Source organism: Primulina huaijiensis, chromosome 2 (assembly GCF_012295235.1).
Source record: "Primulina huaijiensis isolate GDHJ02 chromosome 2, ASM1229523v2, whole genome shotgun sequence".
NCBI lineage: Eukaryota > Viridiplantae > Streptophyta > Magnoliopsida > Lamiales > Gesneriaceae > Primulina > Primulina huaijiensis.
The window spans coordinates 2,711,038-2,734,144 of record NC_133307.1 but is presented as its reverse complement, the minus strand read 5'-3'; the positions used below and the strand labels follow the sequence as shown (position 1 = coordinate 2,734,144).

The window sequence follows — 23,107 nt, the reverse complement described above, 5'->3', positions numbered from 1 at the left end:
AGCCAATGAACATTGAAAAGTTTGAGTGATGTAGATCCTCAACTGACCTAACAAAAACGTAAGCAGCATGAAATGACAATATTGAAAAGATATGTGGAGATGTGTTTGATTATCAATCAAATCTCCAAGTGAGAGATATGTCGACAAAATTGCAGATAACATTAAATGTGGAGACAAATTGACAGATGGCATTGAATGTGAAGGATTTGTTGAAAAATTAAAGTCATATTTCTCTCATCTTATAGCATTTAAGTGCTTAGTTCTATAATATTTGTGAGGTGTTTTGTTCTCCTGTATTAAAAAAGTGTGTGTTCTCTATGGAAACACAGTGAGTGGTCTCACAACGTAAAATATTATAGTGAAATTATTTTCATCTTGTCCGTGGTTTTTACCTTAATAATTTTTAGGGGTTTTCCACGTAAATCTCGGTGTCCGATTTATTCTTTATATTATTATCTCAAGTTGCCGCAAGTGAGACCAACATTTACCTCATTATGTTTTAAAATTAAGCTAATCTTTTCTTTTTTATATTAAAATTTTGCTAATCTTTTGATGTAATTGTGTCTATACTAATCTACATTCAACATATATATTTTACCATTCAGTTTGAACAGCAGAGGGCGATTAATCTAGTCCGGCAACAACTTTTCCAACAAGTCATTGATTATTATGATATGAGATCCTTCCGAATGAACTAATACAATGCCTAGAATTATTATTTATTTTCTTTCGTTTTCTTAATTGAAGAAATATTTGAAAAATAAAAGAACAAGTACAAAAAATGAGTAATAATCCTCAGTAGAGACTAGTATGATTCAATTAAACATTTTGTTCTTCGAGTTTGATTGTGTCATAGCTTTATAATTCGAGATTAGGTTTTCAAAGATCTCCTAACTCCTCGCAGTCAGGCCGGCTTGGAAGCAAGATACCTCTTGCCTATCTCATCCAATGTTTTTGAATGAGATTGCTTTATTTCATTCAAAGAAATCTACTGTTTTCATCAACAATAGAACGGAAATTTTGTTATCCATATTATTAAAATAAAATTTTAGTCGTATATATTCATTATCACATGTGAGATCCATAGAAAAAATCATAGATCTCACATGTAAGAATAAATTTAAGTTGTTGGATACACATTTGGGACAATATCCTCAGGAGGGCAGGTTGAACTCAGGCAAATTATAGTTATGAGAACCCAAAATCTACGTGCCAATCAATCCATTTCCTCCCACTAATCGGCCATTGAAGTTCAGAAATGGTAAGTGCGTAATGATAGTCTCGATGGTTGCCCTGAATGACGAATCTCCCGTTTTTTATCCTCCAACCCCACTTATAAATACTTGCTCTCATTTCTAAATTGAAGACACAACATTCAACATACTTTCTCTCTATATTTTCGAGTTTGTGTTAACAGCAAAATTTATGAGCAACATTCTATCCATTTTCTAGTGACACTTTCTAGCCAAAATTCACTTTAAATCTGATCTCCACGGTTAAGAATATGTTGTCTTTTGTTATTAATATCATATAAAAAATTCAGTGAAATCCAAAGGTTCAATTTTCTTATATAGCCTTCACACAAAAACTGCTCAGATTTTAAACGATAATAATATACCTACTATTTTTTCCCATAAACTGATACTAACGATACCCAAGTCTGATCTTGATAGTTCAAAATTTATTTTACTTACATTTAATCGTGTTATCCAAATATAAGATCAATCCAACAGTTGAATAAGTCGTAAACGTTTCTACAAGGTGTCTGATTTTTGGATGATAAATTCCAGCTTGTTCTTTACATGTTTTTTAAGCTTCAGCAAGTGGGATTTTTGTTTTTAACTCGTGTTGTTGTTTTAAAATCAACCAACATATATTTTATGTATGATTCTTGAAATATGTTTATTTGAAGCAGAAAAATTTATTAACAAAAGGTAGGAATATATATTCTGAACATAACTTGTTCCTGATTCATGTCTCAGCCCGGTAATCGATCGGGTATTTATTGAATGAATGTATGACTGGGAGCCCTGGACAACGGTAAATGTTCCGAATTGCTAGTCAACTAGACAATGCGATTTCGGCTCGGAAAATGAGTCCAATGAACAAGTTAAAATCCTGGTATATGATTCATCTAAATGCGATTGTAAGGATCCTACTTAAATACGTGAAAAAAAGTGATACATCGAATGTTGGTGGGAGCCACCTATTTAGCCCACGATATTCACTTCAGAGTCTTGAACCTTCACTGTATTTCACTTGAAAAGATATTTCTAAAACGTTACTTTACTATTGATATATGTCATTTCATATAAAATTATTGCACTGAGATATTACAGTTTGACTTGTTATAAATGTATATAAGTAAGTTTATTATGTCACTAAGTACCTAAAGATTTAACCTCTATTTTATTTTTATTTATTACAAATTCCATATACTGGATTCCATGACTTCGAATATGATGAAAATTAAGAATGGAAATGTTGGACACACAAGACCGTGGCATTGCTGTTTGAATTAGTATATTTTATAAATTAAAATATTGTACATGCTTCCACTACTTTAAGTAAAAAAATAATGATGTTATTACAAATCGAAGGAACACAGGTGGTATCAGAGCCCCCTCAGGTTTATTCTGAAATAATTTGGGTGATAGAATAAAATCCATAAGATTTTATATTTTTGTGATTTTTATTCATATGACTTATAGTGAAAGTCTTTAGTGTTTACCATTATGTCCAGACCCTCTAGATAATGAATAATAACATAAAATGTGAGTCTTATTTTGACCTAACAACTGAGGGTTACATGGTTATCAAGTTTTGATTTATGGTGAATACTGAATATCAAAGAGTGTTGGTAGTCTTGTACGAAATCTTTTCTACATTGATATTTGATTTATATCTCTTAAGAAATCCAGTTTTAAAAGAAAACAATTGAATTTTTATTTCCTATGATGGCATCGTCAAGAAATAGTTCACGATCAAAGAACCAAGATGAATCATCGTCAATCTCAAGATGAATTAATCAAACCAACCATGATGAAGATCGTCGCTCGGAGGCATATGGAAGCCAAGCAGAGGGATGTATTTCCACAGTTCATGCAGTTGTGTCAGCAACCACTAGCGAGAAACTTTGGCGACAATAATAGAGATCTTCAAAGATTTGAAGAAATGAGAAATCTCCCTCTTGAAAGATTCATTAGATTTCACTCACTCAAGCTTCAGGGCACCTCTCATGCACAACAAGGTGAAGAATGATTAATCAAAATTGAAAGGATTTTCTCTGTTGTTAACTACTCGGAGAAATAGAAAGTGAACTTCGCGGTATATCAACTTGATGGGGCAATACATGACTGGTGGAGAGTCGTTGATCACCGGTGAATGAAAAACAACAGTCCAAAAACATGGGATAACTTTCTGTGAGATTTTGAGGCAAAATATATCACTCGGGTAATACTCGACACACGAGAATGCGAATTCATAGAATTAGTTCAGGGTTCTTTAGCCGTGGCACAATATGAAGCAAAATTCCACCGTTTGATTCACTGTGCTCCTCAACGGAAGATGAGGCAAGAAAAACAGAAATTTTTCCAATGACTCAACATTGATATTCTTTGGGCAACCTTATCTGTCAAAGCCTCGGATTCTAGTTCTGCTGTCAATCAGTAACTGTGATCGAAGGCAGAGATCAAACTGCTACTTAGAGGATAAGAAAGAAAAAGAAATTAGGAGATCTCTAATTCCTTTGAAACAAATAGTCGGAAGAGAAGTTATGAAAAAGAAACCCATCGGAATCGCATGAGGAACCCTTAAGCGAAAAATTTTGAGAAAACTCAAACATCAACTACCACGAGAAATGTAGATATTACGGTAACCCCAACCATATATAATGAGGAAATGTGCTGGAGGAAACATGAAAAATGTGTAGTCTATGAAAGTGATCAACATTGTGTTCAAGACTGCTCGAACAAGAAGGACAAAGCACCACCTCCACCAAGACTATAAATTCCATCCAGAGCATATGCGCTCGTTGGAAAAGAAGAAGATATCAATCCACCAATAAAAAAATGATGGTACCATTCAAGAATGTCCCAAAGTGATTAGAACTTTCATTACCTTTAGCTTATACGAATAACAAATCGATGAGAATTATCTTGCCTAAAAAATAATAAATATCTTTTTAATTACTTTCCCAGATGTTATGAACAAAATAATCTGTTGACCTAAACTATTAAGATTTTAGAATTAGAATAAACAACGGATAAAGTGGTTATTCATAGATACCTGATGTTATTATAAGAGAAGCAAGATCGGAGGAAATTGCGTCTAAAAAATGGGGATGAAAACAGACCGAAAGATTCGGGATTTTCAAATGACAGTGAATCTATGGACTATATTTCTTTAAGAATGATAGATTGTAACACACCAAAATTTTTGAGGTGTTTAGTCAAAATTTAATTAATGGATTTAAATAATAATACGAAAAATACTAATTTAATTATACGAAATAAAATTTATTATCTTCCAAATGAAATTTAAAAAAAATTATATGGAATAAAGAGTATATCAGTAAAAATACATATATAAATTATATAAATACAATAAAAACATTTATATTCATTTTAATAAAAATCATAATAAAAAATAATATTAAATAAAAAGAGATAGTAAAATAAAATATGGAATAAATATATAGTTTTTATTTAAATTTAACATTAGATATTTTAGTCAAGAAATAAGCTTGACACATGTTAAGAAATAATGACTTAGATATATGTCAATAAATGAGCTTTAAACTTGCTATGAGATTATGACTCGCTTTCCTTCATTTTTTATTATAAATAGATCCCTTAAGAAGAATTTCGTCATGTTAAACAAGTACAAATTTGTGCATTGTGGTAAGTGGAATTTAGGGAAAGAAGTATCCAATTAGAAAATAGAGAAAATTAGCAAACTATCTCCAAAAAATCTGAAAAGTTTACACAATAATCTTTTTCCACCCATAAATCATGGTGCATAGTAAGTATAACAAAATCATCAATCAATTTTGCCAAAAAAAATAAGATCCATAAATAACAGTTTCTGGAAAAAAATTCCAGAAACTAGTTCTAAGGTAGATATTTCTAGCTTGTTTTTCTCATTGTTATTTAATGAATTTTGTTTCGATCATAATATAAAAGTTGTTCAAAATGTTTCCTAGTTTACAAATATGTCAGCCGATCATCCTCACAATCACAGGTAAACCTATTTTCAGACGACCATAACAAGGTTGACATACATTCTAGTTTTTCAAAATCTACGTACTATTAATACGTTCCGAATTTTGAAAAATGACATCAAAATATAAAAAAAACTCTAAAAGACCATTCCCAAGATAATTATTTTGCTACCAGATTAATGATTACTTAGTCAAAATATTATACATTTTTAAATATATTAATTATAGTATATTATTGCCTACGCTGAACCAAAATTTCATAAAAGTAATAACCATCATATCTATTAAAAAAATTTTAAAAAATTATTTATACTTAAATTTTTTGCTAAATATGATAAATTATTTTACTTTCTAATAATTAGATTTTAATTTATATTTTTTGGTGTGTGATTACTTTACTTTTATTTACATTCTAATTCATCGATAATCAACTAAAACATCAAATCATTTTTAAAATTTTACTTTATGATTTGTATACATCACTTGTGTTGACTAGACAAAGACACGTGTGTTACACATGAGAATAGTAAGTAAGGTCATAAATATATATTATTGATAATGTAAACAATAGGCACAACATTGATGATATAAATTTAATTTCAAAGTCGATCAGTTCCAAAGTTTATCAATATTACGACCTTCATATTTTTTTCCTTTTTGATCTTAATATCTTGCCTTTCTGGTATCTTTGGGTTTTAGGTTGTTTTTTGCTTCTTCGAGTGAGTGTTGATAGATTCTTTTCATCTCCTATGCCAATTGATAGGATTTTCGGCTTCTTTGTGCTCTTGTTGTCTTGTCTGTTTTTTTGTTTTTCGCATGTGATGAATTATTTTTTAATTTGGACCAAAAGCTGAAATAATCTTCCTTTATTTAACAACTTCAGAGGTGGCTTGTAATTTTTAATATGTCAACAATCCTTCAGCTATCATGGAAACTCTGCAATTATGTTATTTTGCACTATTTTTTAAACAAGAATTTATGTTTGACATTATTTTGCTCCTCACTTTTTGGAGATATTGTTCAGATCTTTCATCTTGGCATTAAAAAATGCTAGTTTTGATTGATGTGAAAATCGAAGAGGAACTATTGTTCTATTATGAAATATGTTGCCTTCAAAGTAATTGTCTCCTTCATTTTTTTTTTGAATGTTCTCAAACAGTTCTGGCATACATCATGTCATGGGGTCGATTTGTTTTCAATCTTAGAAATAATTCTTTCGAGAGAATGTTAATGATTCTGTAGACGTATACAGTAGCATGGGTAAATAATAATTGATATTAGATTGACTACTACAATGTTTTTGTTTGGGGAAATTTGCTAAAAATTTTTGTTGTTTATATCAAGAGTGTACATAAGATTTTGATCAGTTTCATGTAAGAAAAATGGCTCATATCAAAAAGGAAGAAAAAACGTTTAAGAAATGACGACGGCCATTGCCTACAACTTTTGACAAAAGATGCGAACACCGCCTCATCTTTATAAAATTGAGACGTGCACGCACCGCTTCCTTTGACAATAAGGCTACCGCAATAACTCATCGATGATATGAGATGCCTGTAAATAGCAGCGATTGAGGTCCCTAAGCACACACCTCATAAGAAAATTATACACCATCTACAGAGAGCGTGAAGTGCTTAGAAGGCTTCAATCGGAGGAAAATCAGAGAAGTTTCAAATTTTTCAATGGCCGGAGGTAACACTCGATTTATTTCCGCATATTGATTATCATGTTTATATACGTGCAGAAACATGATTTTTGAGAAAAATTATGACATTTGGTATCAGAGCCGTGATACCTCTGCCTTGAAAATTTGTTTTTCATTTTCTGAAATTTGCGTAAGAAACTTGAAATTTAAAGATCGGATAACGTAATAATATTAAGAAACTTACCTTAGAATTTTGTTCTCGATCGGAGTTTGAAGTTCTTCCTTGAATCTTGAAAAATAAAATAAGAATTTTTAAGTAGCAAAATATTTTCGGAGAAGATGAAGAAGAAGACTTCGAAAATTTTTGATATTCGAAAGTTAAATGAAATTCATGCATTCAAAGCTAAATGGAATAGAATTCTTGTGCATGAATTGAAATTGATTCCTTTTCATTGAATGCATTGTCGGTAATTGATTAAATGTTTTTTATAAATAAAAAAATTAATTAATGCGGGAGCCACAATTAATTAATGTGAGACCCATAATTTGACAATTGAATCAATTTTCGGTAAAGAATTTATTTATTATTTAAGTAAAAACAATAAATAAATAAATAAATAATGATTAATGTGTTATAAATTTATATGTATAATTCGGTATACATATAGTATTTGATCAAATAATTATACACATTAAAATAATTTCAAGTTCGACGTAATTTCTAATACATGTTTAGAAATTATTTTTGCATGTTATATATAATGTCAAATATTATGGATAAGTGTTTGATGTGTACATGCAAATTTAATATTATGTTTGCATTTATTCTTGAAATCTAAAATACAAATAATATTGAAAAATAATTGGTACATCAATATTCACATTATATTCATATTAACTTATATTAAGTTGTTTATAATATGAAATAAATATATCAAGTAAGATGTAAATATAATATTATAAAATATTTCATATGTTCACAAATGAATAAACAATCCTCACTTTATCACTACTCTAATAAAAGAGAAAAACTGATTAGGAGCCCATATTTTCACGTAAATGTGATCCTCACTTTATCACTACTCTGATTGAAGAAAGAAACTGATGGGGAACGTATTTGTTCATATTAAGTAAAAATGTGAATATAAAGTTATTTAATGAAAAATTTTGGCTTATAAAGATTCACATAAATGTGGATAATTAAGTTAAATAATAATCATAAGGTGACGTAAGAAAACATGATCTGAGGGAGTTCTTCATAGATCAGTTTAAACTGTCTTGAATTGCCACTGGTCTCCCTGAGGAATGTTGCTCTGACTAGGAGTTAGGTATTTAAAGGACATTAGCACTATCTATCTTTCCTGGGAGCACTCTTGGAAAATGTTGATTATGTTACTAAATAATTATTATATAAAGTATTAAAGTAAAGCCAAAATTTTGTCCAGTGAACCGTATAATTTTAAATAATTGAGGAATAGCCACATCATCCTTAATTATGGAAAATTATGCATTAAGTGGATTTGGATCACACAACGGACATCAATTGTAATTAATTATATAAACATAATAAATTTTACCCCATATGGATTTTTATTATATTTATATAACTAATTAGGTTAAAATATCAAATTATATTTTTCTTAATTTACCCACAGGAGTTAAGGAAAATACATTTTGATATTTTTATCATAAAGTTACAGAAAAATCTTATTGAATTAAAATTTTAGCCCACAGGCAAATTTTATGTCAATAGATTTTTAAAATATGAATTACATTGGTAAACATGATATTGTCTCAAAATTTTAAGCATATGATATTTTGTGCAGTTATGCAACCTGCGAATTTTTCTGATATGAAATGTGATATTCCCGAACTAAAAGGCGATAACCATAAAATATGGAAAGAAAGAATTCTTCTTCAATTGGGGTGGATAGATATTTATTATGCTATACAGAAAGACGAACCATATGCTATTACTGAAAACAGCATTCCGGATGATGTTGATCTTCATGAAAAATGGGAGCGATCTAATCGACTATGCGTAATGTTCATAAAGACCAAAATCTCTGCTGGTATGCGTGGTTCTGTCGATCAGCATAATAATGTCAGAGAATTACTGAAGACTATTGATGAACAATTTCAGTTTTAAGATAAAGCACTTTTCAACACCCTAATTATGGAATTCTCTTCATTAAGACTCACCAGTGTGAGAGGTGTGCGAGAGCACATCATGAAGATACGGGACATAGCGGCTAGGCTCAAGACACTTGAAGTGGAAATGCCTTAGACTTTTCTAGTGCACTACATTTTATGCACTCTTCCACAACAATATGGACCCTTCAAAATTTTTTACAACACACATAAGAATAAATGGTCAATCAATGAATTAATGACCATGTGTGTTCAAAAGGAAGGAAGGTTGTTGATGAAAACGAGTGATAATGTATTTATGAATACACAAGAAAAGTATAAGAAGCAAGCCAAAGTCAAGAAAAAATGGAAAGGAATAATTCCACTCCAACCTGACATCAATAAAGAATCTAAGAGTTTCTTCCGTAAAAAGACGGGACACATGAAGAAGGATTGCAATAAATTTAAGGACTGGCTTGAAAAGAAAGGTATTCCCACTTCATTTGTCTGTTATGAATCTAATATGGTTGATATGATTTATAACAGATGGTGGATTGATTCTGGTTCTTCAATCCATGTTACAAATACCTTGCAGGGTATGCAAAACCTAAGGAAGCCAATAGAAAATGAGCGGAGCATCTATTCAGGAAACAAGATGTCTTCGCATGTGGAGGTTATTGGGACTTGCTGCCTAGTATTGAATAGTGGTTATATTTTAAAATTGAAAAAGACCTTTTATGTTCCTATTTTTTTTAGGAATTTAATTTCAATTTCAAAACTTGTACCTCTTGGTTATTCCTTTCAATTTTTTGATAAATCAATAAATTTTTTTATAAATCAAATCTTATTGGAAATGGTACAATGATTGATGGTCTTTTCTCTATTTCTTTACAAAATAATAACACCACTATGCGTGTTCAATGAGGTATTAAAATATGTGTTATAAATGAATATTCCTCTATACTATGGCATCGGAGATTGGGACACGTCTCCGTAAAGAGAATTAAAAGATTAGTAAATGATAGAGTACTAGATACTTTAGATTTTACTGATTTTGAGACTTGTGTGGACTGCATTAAGGGAAAGCAGACCAATAAGTCTAAAAAAAGTGCCAAGATGAGTACAAAAATATTAGAAATCATACATTCAGATATTTGTTGTCCAGATATGGACATGCAAATTCCGAAATACTTCATCTTTTTCATTGATGATTACTCACAATACATGTATATCTATATGCTTCATAACAAAAACGAAGCACTCGAAGTCTTTAAGGTTTTTAAGGCTGAAGTGGAGAAAGAATGTGATCAACAAATTAAGATCGTGAGAACTGATAGAGGTGGAGAATATTACGGTACATACACTGAGAATGGACAGGCACATGGTCCGTTTGCAAAGTTTCTCCAGGAACATGGGATTGTTGCCCAATATACTATGCCTGGTTCTCCGGACCAAAATGACGTAGCTGAAAGGAGAAATCGAACATTATTGGACATAGCAAAGAGCATCTTAAGTAGCTCCAAACTTCCTAAATCCTTGTGGAATGAAGCTCTTAAGACAGCTGTGTATATATTAAACCGAGTTCCAACTAAGGATGTCCCAAAGACGCCATTTGAGTTATTAAAAGGTTGGAAACCGAGTTTGAAACATATACGTGTTTGGCGTTGTCCTTCAGAAATAAGAGTTTACAACCCACATGAAAAGAAACATGACCCAAGAACTATAAGTGGATATTTCATTGGGTATACTGAAAAATCCAAAGGATACAGATTCTATTGTCATCTCACAACACTAGAATTGTGTCACAACAATAGAATTGTGGAATCAAGAAATGCAAAATATCTTCAAAATGACTTGATTAGTGGGAGTGATCATGACATAGTTTTTGAGAATGATCACATTGATGCACAACCCTTTTATTCAAATGAAAGATTGGTTGTTATTCACACCCATCAAGACCAAATGGGTGTTAGACAACTAGTTATTGAAGTTCCACAAATCGCTGATGAAAATCCAATAGATCAAGTTGTTAATGAAGAACAACAAGAAATTTTTTATCAACCAAACAACCTCAGGAGATCTACTAGAATAAGAAGATCAGCTATATCTAGTGATTATGTTGTGTATTTACAAGAATCGGCTGTTAACATCGGAGCCGAAAATGATCCTGAAACGTTTTTACAAGCCATGAGTTGTAATGAGTCAAAACTATGGTTCAATGCTATGAAAGAAGATATGAATTCTATGGCAGTTAATAGAGTCTGGGATCTTGTTCAGTTGCCTGACGGTGTAAAAGCCATTGGATGTAAATGGGTCTTCAAAACAACGAAAGACTCATTAGGCAACACTGAAAGGTATAAAGCAAGACTCGTTACTACTTACTAAAGGATTCACTCAGCAGGAAGGAATCGATTATAAGGAGACATTTTCTCCTGTATCTAAGAAAGATTCTCTCCGTATCATTCTAGCATTAGTTGCACATTTTGACTTAGATTTACAACAAATGGAGTATTAGAGGAATAGGTTTATATGAAACAACCTGAAGGATTCTTCTCTAGTAATGGTGAGCAATTGGTTTGTAAGCTTAAGAAATATATATATGGATTGAAACAAGCTTTTCGTCAATGATAATTGAAATTTCATGATGTTATCCCTTCATTTGGATTCATTGAGAACCCCATGGATCAATGTATATACCAGAAGGTCAGTGGGAGCAAGATTTGTTTCTTTATTCTATATGTGGATGATATATTATTTGCAATCAATGATAAGGGTCTATTATATGAAGTGAAACAATTTCTCTCTAAAAACATTGATATGAAGGATATGGGCGATGCATCTTATGTCATTGGCATTAAGATACATAGAGACCGAGTTAAAGGTATTCTAGGTCTGTCTCAAGAAACCTATATCAACAAAGTTTTAGAGAGATATCGGATGAAATATTGTTCACCAAGTATAGCTACCATTGTGAAAGACGATAAATTCAATTTGAGCCAATGCCCAAAGAATAATCTAGAGCGGGAACAAATGGAAAAATATTCCTTATGCTTCTGCTGTCGGAAGCTTGATATATGCTCAGGTTTGCACTAGACCTGACATTACATTTGTTGTTGGGATGTTGGGAAGATATCAGAGTAATCCGGGTTTAGATCACTGGAAAGCTGCAAATAAAGTGATGAGATACCTTCAAGGGATCAAAGATTATATGCTTATGTTCAGACGAACTGAGAATTTGGAAGTAATTGGCTACTCTGATTCAAACTACGCTGGCTGCATTGATTCACGAAAATTCACTTCAGGATATATTTTTATGCTAGCTGGTGGAGCTGTATCTTGGAGAAGTGCAAAGCAGACATTGACTGCTACTTCCACTATAGAAGCTCAGTTCGTAGCTTGTTTTGAGGCAACCTCACATGGTGTATGGTTGAAGAGTTTCATTTCGAGGCTTAGAATCATGGATTCTATATTTAGGTCATTAAGAATATATTGTGATAATTCAGCTGCTGTTTTTATGGCTAAAAATAACAAAAGTGGTAGTCGAAGCAAGCACGTCGAAATTAAGTATTTAGTCATACAAGAACGTGTTAAAGATAAGAAGTTACTTATCGAACACATTAACACTGAATTGATGATTGCAGATCCTTTGACTAATGGCATGCCACCATTGAAATTTAAGATCATACAGAAAGAATGAGACTTGGTTCCTTTATGTAATTTTGTTGTAAGAACAAAGTTAATGAAACTATGATGTGATATTTTTTCATATTTGTTGTGCACATATTCATTGATTCGAGAAATATCAATAAAGTTGGACCTCGAATAAAAATAAAGTTTATTCATTAAGTTATACATATTTGAGATACATAATGCATTGTAATACATGGAAGATAATACTCGCTTTTAGAGGACATATCGCCCTGATTCATGTGTTTTGTTTTCTCCTATGGTAAATGAGATATATGAGCAAAGTGAGAGAATGTAAGAAAAATGGCTCATATCAGAAAGGAAGAAAAAACGTGTAGGAAATGGCGACGGCCATTGCCTACAACTTTTGACAAAAGATGCGTACACCGTCTCATCTTTATAAAATTGAGTCGTGCACGCACCTCTTTCTTTGACAATAAGGCTCCCACAATAACTCATCGATAGTATGAGATGTCTATAAATAGCAGCAATTGAGGTCCCTAAGCACACACCTCATAAGAAAATTATACACCATCTACAGAGAGCGTGAAATGCTTAGAAGGCTTCAATCGGAGGAAAATCATAAAAGTTTCAAATTTTTCAATGGCCTGAGGTAACACTCGATTTATTTTCGCATATTGATTATTATGTTTATATACGTGCAGAAATATGATTTTTGAGAAAAATTCTGACATTTCCAACTTGTTTAATTCAATAATATATATGAGTGTCTCTTAATATTTTAATAGCTATTCAGAAGGAAATTATTGCGTACAAAATAAAGACGTTCTAAATATGAGAATATTATTTCACTATAATATAAATGGGGTGTAGATTAGAATTTACCATAGACGTACTATACCATGAGATCAAGTCCTTAGCTTCGATGCAAATTGGGTTCCACATATTTCCCGTTGTCGCAAATGATAGCAATTGATTTACTCCTTAATCATTTTGTCAAAGGAGAGAAACATATGTTACCAGAATTTTACCTGTGGTTAAATTTTCTAACCTTTGTAGAATTGTGCTTTTATTTTACAAAATGCTATCACAGGATGTTCAGTTTCGATAACCTCTAACAAATGGCCTTCATTGGATGCTAGATCGTCCCAAAAGTTTAATATAATTTTATCCAACCTACGTTGAAATCAACATTGAAAATTAATATTGGATTAAACTATAAGTATTAATTTGGTAAGAACTTAAAATTTTGGTAAGAAAAGTTGCTCTCCTTAATAATAGTGGCGTACGTAGATCTCATACAAAGTGACAGAAGGACACGAGGGGTTTTCGTACTAGTAAACAACTTTTTTATCCATAATTTCTTAAGAAATATCATATTATCATAGTAGCAAATGCATGTGCATCCCATTACAAACATGAAACTATTGTTTCCAATCACTATGAGATTTTGATATCTGATACCAAAAAATGATGCACGTAACGTCTTTTCAAAAATGGAAAAGAAGATAATAGAATTGTTGTTAGATAATTAACATAAATTATTAAAAAAAACTCTCATTTGTCATTTTATTCTTTGTGTCAAAATTTTGAACTTTAAAATAATTCTATTGAAGTTAATGATTCCTATTACGAAATAAATTAAATGTGAAATTACAAAATAATAATTATAGAACAATAAATTATCTAGTACTCGTTGTTTGCAAGGGCGCTGGTGCTAAAGCCATCTAGAGCTAGACCAAGGTGGTCATTCTCTTGTGCCATTGTATTCATCTCGTACTTATCTTCATGTTAATGATTTACAAGCCTTGCAAGTACTTGATATGATTTGGTATGTCGGCAAAGTGGGAAGGGGGACCATTTGAAGAGAAAAATAAAAAAAAAACGTGGGTTGGCGTGGAAAGATGGAAGACGCGTTTTATACGCGTCTTTACACGGTCAAGGGGCTCTATAAATAGAGCTCCCCCCTTCATTCTGAAATCATCCCTTCTTCGAGTTTTCTCTCAACCTATAATATTCTATAATATTTGTGAGGTGTTTGTTCTCCTGTATTAAGAGAGTGTGTGTTCTCTTTGGAAACACAGTGAGTGAGTTGTACACCACAAAATATTATAGTGGAAATTCTTTTCATCTTGCCCGTGGTTTTTACCCTAATAATTTTTAGGGGTTTTCCACGTAAATCTCGGTGTCCAGTTTATTCTTTATTTTCGGGTTTTATTATCTCAAATTCCGCAAGTGGGACCAACATGGTATACACTATACACAATGACAGCATCTGATTTCCAAATATCAGATTTTCTCTAGTATGTTAAAGGGATACTAGTTTAGAAAACTCTCTCCTGTTCACATTGCTCTTGTGCTACAATTATTGTCTGAGGACTTGAACTTGTTAATGTGTGAGTCGAGATTTCTAGCAAACTGAGTTCCATTTCACAAGTATTATTGCTTAGTACACAAGGACCCCAGACTCTTGTATAGAGGATAGATTAGAACTCTTGATCCGTCTGGATGTTTTCGGCTGCTATCTTTTGCAAGCAAACCTTGTCTTAATTTTGGAAGTTTATTATGCCTGATTAATATGGACAAATCATGACTAGGATACATACCTAATTGAGTGTTACAGCAGCTTTGGTAAGTCTTGATTACACATTTTAGCAGCTTTAATTTTATATGCCCAGAAGTCTTTATTTCTGATCTTCTTCTGTCACTTATTTAATTTCTTGTATCATCAATTAGAGTAGGGTTGCATGTTTTCCATATCGATTATATCTCTTCAATCATTCAATATATGATGTATTGTATGATATTAAATCCGTTTATTGAAAGTATTGGTAATTTTTTTCGTGTTCTGATTCTTGTTTTTGCTTGTTATATTCTTTTCGAGGTCTCTTGAAAAACGAAAGTATTAGAGAATAAAAAATATTTTTAATTAAAAACAGACACGTGCATATGTGTATGTTTGGGAATAATAATCATATTTTTTTACTGCCTGCATGAATTTAAAAAATGTATATTTTAATTATTTGCATCTTTTATTTTTAAAATAAAATAAAAAAGATTGTACAATGTATGAGAATAAGTATTAATTTGGAATATGTAAAACAAATTGTGAAGTTAATAATATTAATTAGGAAATAAAATTTGAGAAGTTTTGTAAGAATAATTTACTTTTTTACCTTAATCATAAATATCTTTGAATAATGGTTGATAAAGATAAATTTGAATATCCAGTAAAATTATATAAAATTTGTTTAATGGATTTACATATTTTAATACAGTAAAGATATATATATACTAGCATCTTTTGGCATGCATAAAAAAAAAAAAAATTGTAAACAATTTTAAAATTAATCAAAATGAATACACACACACACAAAATAAATGAGTCCATTATAACNAGTCTCCTTCACTTTCTTAATAGAATTCTCATCCAAGTCTTGGATGGCGAACTCAGCTTTTCTCTTGTTGCATTGCTTCAGTTCCCTAAACTCTTTGTTCTTGGATAATTTTACTACTTCCGAGCTTTCATTGGTGCAGTCAAAGAACGGAAGACGGCCCGAAAAACCTGTTGTACAAGGAAGCATGCCAATGGGACAGGGTTTCCACGATTTGACCACACCCCGACAGCTCTTTGGTCTCGAGTTGGATTCTTTTGGTTCTATAGCCTTGCCATTGATTCGAGACTGTCTGATCAACTCAAATTTCTCTTGAGCGCAAAGGAGAGAATCTTCTAGTTGAGAAAGAGGGATGACCTCACCTGGAGGATTAGAGTTAGATTCCAAATCTGATGGTCCAAGTAAAGAAAGTTTCTTAAGTTTATGGAGTAAAGAGAGGTCGCCGATCAGACGTGCGATAATTAAGGCGGATCCCATTAGTTGCTTGTTTTCAGGAAAGGATATCAAAAGACATCTATGGAGAAGTCCAGTTAAAGATGCTTTGCGTTTCACAGCCAGAAAACCTTGGTTTTCTGAAGATTCTTCAAGATTACCAGTAGTTAAGATCTTCAAATGTGGAACAAGCGACTCCAACAAACACAAAAGTAACTCAAATCCGTGAGCTTTGAGTGAGTTCTCTAGAAGCCGGTGTTCCCCTGATGAAGATTCACAAGATCATTAAACCATGGATGAAAATACAAGATGTTCGAACTAATTGTACAAAGACAGCCAATAAGATTACGTGCATAATAGAACTCTTAGTGGATAAATAAACAACCATGGATGATATTCCAACATTACATGCCCTACAGACACGCGAGAATAAGGTGAAAAACAATTGTTTAGTTATCTTCCATCTTTTCAAGAATGGTGTCAGCAAGCGTTACAAGAAATTCTGGTTCTCTTCTGGATAATTTCAAGACAATAGATTTCCAGTCATCATATGCAGTTTGCTAATTTTCAGTACTCTGTTTAATTTGTGAATCTTCCGAGTGCTCCTTTAAATTGGACAATTCTAATGCACTAAGCAAGAACTCCAACTAAACATGTGCCACTTGAGGAGAAAATGAAGAATATAAAAGCAGAACTTTCTTCAGTAGTTTGGAATGCCGGTTTTTCATTTTGCTAAGTTGGCTCTTATAACCTGAAATGTTAGGGCATTTCCCCCTCACAGATTAGGGCCCTTGCGAAAATAAGATAATGTTAAGCTGCACAATGCAAAATCCCAATAAACTAAGCAATAAATGGTAAGTTAAACTTGTTTTTTATACATTCAAAAGTTTTTCATAAATACAAAATAAAATCCTACGCTCAGGTTCAGCAGATTTAGAATATGATTGCTTTCCAGCAGCAAGAAAGAGAAATTTATTTTGTTCCTTGTTTTACAGTTCACCATAATCTAATGTGGCATAACCACTATATTATTCATTATACACATGGGTGCCATATAAATTTCAAGTAAAATCCATAAATATTAGGTAACACATCAACCTACGCTACACCTGATGCTTTTCAACATCAATAGACTTATCCTATCATGTGAATATGATGTTCAAGACAAATAGGTGTAAGAATAATTGAAATAAAAGTATCCATAAAATCTCACTTCACTCATCCAAATACACCTCGGTAACTATTAGCTATGGAATACATGACACTGATTTGTCACTTTGCATTAATTTGGCATTCATCCATCATTTAGAAGAAAAATTTATTTTTTAAAACTATCAATTTCAAATCTTTATGCTATGTTAAGCAATAAATGAACTTTATTTCCTGATATAAATTATAATATTTCGTATCGAGTTCGAACCAAAACTATAAACTATCTAAATTCTTATAAATTCATAAAATCCATGCGACCTAGGTGAATCTTGAGAGGCTGCATAATTTGATTTTCATGGGGAGAAAGATGTATTATACATACACAGGCTAGTAAAAACAATTAACTAACTATGTTCTGGTCATAAATGAAGTAATTATGATGCAAATTCATCAGGACTCAACTAAATAAAGATAAAAAAAAAATTCAACTCACATTTTCCCTTGAGACTTGAATTACTAGCTCGCACAGCTATTTTTGCTTTCTGACAGAAAGCAACTTTCTGTAGTCGATGCTTAATTTTTTTCTCGAGATTTTCTTTCTGAATGTTTTGATTAGGAATGACCTTTACTAGGCTCCCAATAATATGATATTAACCAATCTTTTGCCTGCAAGTTAAATAACATATCCAAAAGCATCAATATCTCAAAAACATACAGCAATAGCCATTTGAAGATACAATGACACCATATAAAACTCAAAGATCACATTATAAGCTGGTATAAAAACTTCAACAGAGAAGAACATAGATGTTCAATTGTTTTTCAGGGAATAGGTAAATGGCAAGATTAAAATATTTCCCCAAAGTTATTTTTGTAACCATTCCAAGGTAACATGTCCACCGACCTCCATAGCAAACAGATCAAGGTTTCTGAAGAAAAGGAATAAGGTGTGTTTGAGACATTAAAAGCAGGGACATGAAGAATGATCAATGCAATATATGTTGGAATGGGACATTTACAACATATAGAACTCCCCTTAGTCATTTAGAAAGCTAGCTAGATTAACTTTTTTATCAGCAAAATTTAAAATCATCCCATACAATATTTCCTCACAAATGTGGGATATGTTTGGAAAACGAAACAGAAAATATATCAAGTTGTCCAAAAATTTTCCATGAATTATTTTCCTAAAACTATTTTGCGGAAAAAACAAAAAACAAATCCAAACATAGCCAATGTTTTCAAGAAAAAGCCAAAATCACAACAAATTTATGCAGAACAAATCGAGAAATAAAGAGAAACTTAAAACATAATATCCGATAACAAGCTATTAGTCATTAGTTAGAATCAAAACTAACATTTTCTGAGGCACAACGGAGAAGTCGGAGAGAAGGGAGATCACGATGAGAACCCTCTACAAGTATCCCAATATCACAAACAGATCATAGGTAAGAGAACTAAAATTCAACCAAAAATATATTAAGGGGTTACTCACCATGACGAATGTCGATCAGCATTCGTGGGATGCCAATGGCATTAGATGCTTCACCAATTGAAAATTCATTCTTTATTCGTGTTTTCTCAATTATGCCATTGACAAGCCTTTAGAAATCCGAAAAACAAAAACAACCAAAGAAAATAACATTAAACATATTCTCAAACTTAAAGAGCAAAATGTTGAAAACAGAAAATAGAATAGCTACCTCATAATTGCCATGCAATTTTGCATGGACAACGCTTCCTCTGACTGCTGAGCACTTTCATTCAAGTCATGTCTGTGATTAAAACACATAAATAAAAACTATAGAGAGAAAAGTAGAAAGTAATGTACCATGTACACTATCAGATTAAGATTCTTTCAGCAACCTATCAACTGGATTTAAAGCAGGCATTAAGGAATATACTTCTATAGCAACTTGGGATAATAATTTTCGTAAAGCGATGACGAATACGAAGTAGTTGCTATAGAGGCTCATTGTGCAGTCACGCAGGCGTTGGCCTGAGCTCGGGCGTGACACTTGCAGTAAACCAATTGTCACCGAACAATGCAAGAAAAAAATGAGTAACAGAAAATTCTGTTCGCATAGTTTAGTTTTACATGAAGCAAAAACTAAGGTATTCAATCATGACATAACTAAGTCTGGCTGCAATTCCAGATACTTTTAATTTGGAATTCCCCATCACTTGAATTTCTTGACACTCATTCCAAGGAATTCATCTAATATAGCATCAGTCTTGCAAAAGCTGAAGGTTAAACACTGAGAAATGATCAGCAAAAAAAATAATAATAATAATAAGAAATAGATAAGAAAGTAAAACTACCTTTACATGACTTCTTCTCTGGATCTGATACTAAACCTTTTCATCATTGTTAATCATAAGTTCAATGTCACTGTCTTCCCCAAGCATTTCCTTTGCTGAAGACTCTATTCCAAGCGAGCATCTAATTAATTCAATCTTTATAAGTGTCGGGATTTCTCCGATTTCAGATGGGATTGCCTCCAAGGCATTGCAGAACTGAAGCTTAAGATACTCAAGACTTGGGAAATGGTCCTTTTCAGTTTTCCACTTTACTGGATCTGAATCTCTAATCTTTAGGGACTTCAGTTGCTTGAATTCTCCATCATTCGTTTCCCACAAATTTCCTACCATGGCTTTATCCTTCTATTTGAGAACCTCTAGATTAGGCAAGATTCCGATAATGGTCAATTGTTCCCAAGCAATCTGACTGCCTATTAGCACCAATTTTTTCAATGAAGATGGGAAGAAGAAGTTCGGCAAGATATTCTCAGTTGGCACATCCTCGAAAAAGCAATGTAATGATTCAAGTTTGCACAAATAGACAAGGCTGTTTGAAGAGTGAAATGGCATGGTGGAAAAGAGACATAGCCATTTAAGATGAGGGATTCTTGAGAGGACATCTTGAGTATATCTAAAATCTAATATCCCTGCAAGTGTCTGGAGGCTTTTAAGAATATATGCATTTTTCCCTTTGCCCTGAACATCATGAATATCAGGCATACGAAAACCACAAGCGAAAAGGTGCCTCAACTGCGGCATCTCCCAAATTTCAGATGGCAAAGATTGATCATCTTCACACAAAGCAATAAGTGTTTGTAGATTCCTGAGTCTACATATTGAAGATGGAATTTCCAAAACTTGGTCAAGCTCAAGGTACTTTAGGTTAACTAGTTCTAAAATTTCTACCGGAAACTTCAGGGATTTCGTACTAACTTTCAACACCTTGAGCAATCCGAAAGATGGTTCAATTGCTGATGAAAAATTCTGTTCACCATGAGAAAAAAAAGATCGGATAGCTGAACAACTATCGTTTCTTGGAAATATACTGCTACAAGCAGATCCATCATCTTCTTCAATATTTGGAGCAAAAACCAAGCGTCGTTGAGTATATATTTCCATAAGATCCAAAGGTATGTCCTTGTTCAAGATACAGAAAAACTTTTCTTTCTCCGCCTCCCTAATGCATATGTCTCTAAATAGATCATGGATGCAAACACTCTTTGGCATTGCAAATGAATCAATGGCATTGACCATAACAAGATTTCTCTCGATAACCTCGTACAAGTACTCTTCTGCGGCCTCTTCCATGCTATCCGACCATGGGTCTACAAATCCCTCAGCAACCCACAATCTAACAAGTGTAAAAACACTTATGGCACAATCTTCTTGAAAAGTTCCTAAATAAAGGAAGCATCCTTTTAAATAATGAGGCAAGTAGTTATAACTTAAAGTTAGTATCTCCAAGGACGGATCATTAGTGGTTTTTAAGACAGAACTTATATTTTCAGAAACATACTTCCAGTATTCTTCTGTCTTCTGTTCCTTTTTGAGATGTCCACCAATGGCAGATAGTGCTAGAGGAAGACCTTGGCATTGACTTGCAATCTCCTTTCCAATTTCAACTAGTTCAGGTGGGCAATTCTTTTGTAGAAATATCTCTTGACGGAGTAGATTCCAACTCATATCATCATTTAGAATCTGCATTTCATGATAAGTGTCTAAAGAGTTGGCATACGATGCCACATTTGAATCCCTAGTAGTCAATATGATTCGACTACCATTATTGTCGTCCGGAAATAGCCTTTTTATGTCATCCCAGGCCTGTATATCCCAAACATCATCTAATACAATTAAATACTTTCTGCCCCATAAACTTTGATATAGATGTTGTTCGACATTTTTTCCTCCATGTAAAGGTGTCCCAAAGACTTTTAGAATGTCAATAACAATATCCTGAATATCATATAATTGAGATACTACACTCCAACCACGAACATGAAAAGTCTCCTTGATCAGTTGACTATCATACAAGATTCTAGCGATAGTCGTCTTACCAATCCCGGCCATGCCAACAATCGGAATGACACAGATTTTGGAACATCCTCCTACAAGTTGTTCCATTAGTCTCAGCTCCATATCTTTGTCTAGTGCCACCTTATTGGAGTTATTTTGTACCGAAGCCGACCTCAAGGAACCAGCACGAGCTGAAATTCTCAGCTTCTGTACGTCATTCTTCCCATCAAGCTGAATCTTCCTCACCTCTATGCTAATCGATTCTAGCCGTTCTTTGATTTGTTCGAAGCTATATTCAGGAAATCTCTTCAATCTCTGATAACTATCGCTTCCATCTATTCGAAGGAAGTGAGTTGCTATGTGAGACTCGAGGATGTCTTCCGCTTCATACGATGCATCTCTGATTTCTGTAATCAAATCTTGGACTCTTTGGCTGCAAATAGGTGGGCAATTACCAAGAAATTTCGTTAAAGAAACAATAGTTTCTTGAAAAGACTCGATTTTTTCCTTTGTGAAAGGGAAGAAGCATAGATCAAAATCAAGAATCTGATCTGTAATATGGCAAAGGGACCCAAGAGCAGCAAACGTCATTGTTGCAACAAAGAAATCGAACAAACTTTGGTGTCTCGGGAAGCTCAAGATGAAAGGTTTGAGCAAATTTTGTCTTAAAGTCACTTTACTTGCCACTTTCACACAATGCAGACAGCTCTCTTTTGCCAAATAAAATATTAGTGAGTGTGTTTTTACAGCTATATCTCTCCAACCTTTGCTCGATAACACAAATGGAGAAATCTGGAATCATTTTATTCTCATATAGTGGATTGTATTTTATTTAGTGTTTTAAAAAAAAAAATTTAAGGTGGAACGATTCACCACAATCTTTGTCACTTATTATCTTATAAAAATAATTCTTCTTTTATAATGAATGATGATTACAACTATTGATATTGTTGAAAATTAATATTTAAAATGTGTATGTTGAATATTTGAATGTCGAAAATAAGAGTTGTAAATATTGAAAATTAGTGTGTGATGATGTAGGTAATGATGATTTTATTTTTGGATTATTTGTAAAGATTTTCTATAAATATATATCTCATTTGTGAAGAAAATCACAATTGAGTTAGAGAGAAAAATATTATAAAGTGTGTAGTTTGTAAATTTTGAGAG

At 32.5% G+C, this 23,107-nt stretch overlaps 2 protein-coding genes across 6 annotated transcripts; both read right to left on the bottom strand.

Moving 5' to 3' along the window:
* Positions 1 to 15,821: 15,821 nt before the first annotated feature.
* On the bottom strand, positions 15,822 to 20,275 carry LOC140971885 (uncharacterized). Its single transcript, XM_073434416.1, has 6 exons — positions 19,982 to 20,275; positions 19,808 to 19,881; positions 19,327 to 19,398; positions 19,119 to 19,225; positions 16,042 to 16,734; positions 15,822 to 15,835 (listed from the first exon to the last, which is right to left on the bottom strand). The coding sequence occupies exons 1-6, from the start codon at positions 20,273 to 20,275 to the stop codon at positions 15,822 to 15,824; spliced, it is 1,254 nt and encodes a 417-aa protein (XP_073290517.1).
* Positions 18,117 to 22,806, bottom strand: LOC140964065 (putative late blight resistance protein homolog R1B-16). 5 transcript variants are annotated; one of them, XM_073423591.1, is made up of 4 exons: positions 19,946 to 22,806; positions 19,327 to 19,398; positions 19,119 to 19,225; positions 18,117 to 18,289 (listed from the first exon to the last, which is right to left on the bottom strand). In XM_073423591.1, the coding sequence occupies exon 1, from the start codon at positions 22,526 to 22,528 to the stop codon at positions 20,288 to 20,290; it is 2,241 nt and encodes a 746-aa protein (XP_073279692.1). In that variant the 5' UTR covers positions 22,529 to 22,806; the 3' UTR covers positions 18,117 to 18,289; positions 19,119 to 19,225; positions 19,327 to 19,398; positions 19,946 to 20,287. The 5 variants fall into 5 exon arrangements, with proteins under 5 accessions (XP_073279692.1, XP_073279684.1, XP_073279701.1 ...); XM_073423583.1 differs by lacking the exon at positions 18,117 to 18,289 and adding an exon at positions 19,019 to 19,037; XM_073423600.1 differs by lacking the exons at positions 18,117 to 18,289; positions 19,119 to 19,225; positions 19,327 to 19,398 and adding an exon at positions 19,503 to 19,857.
* Positions 22,807 to 23,107: the final 301 nt, after the last annotated feature.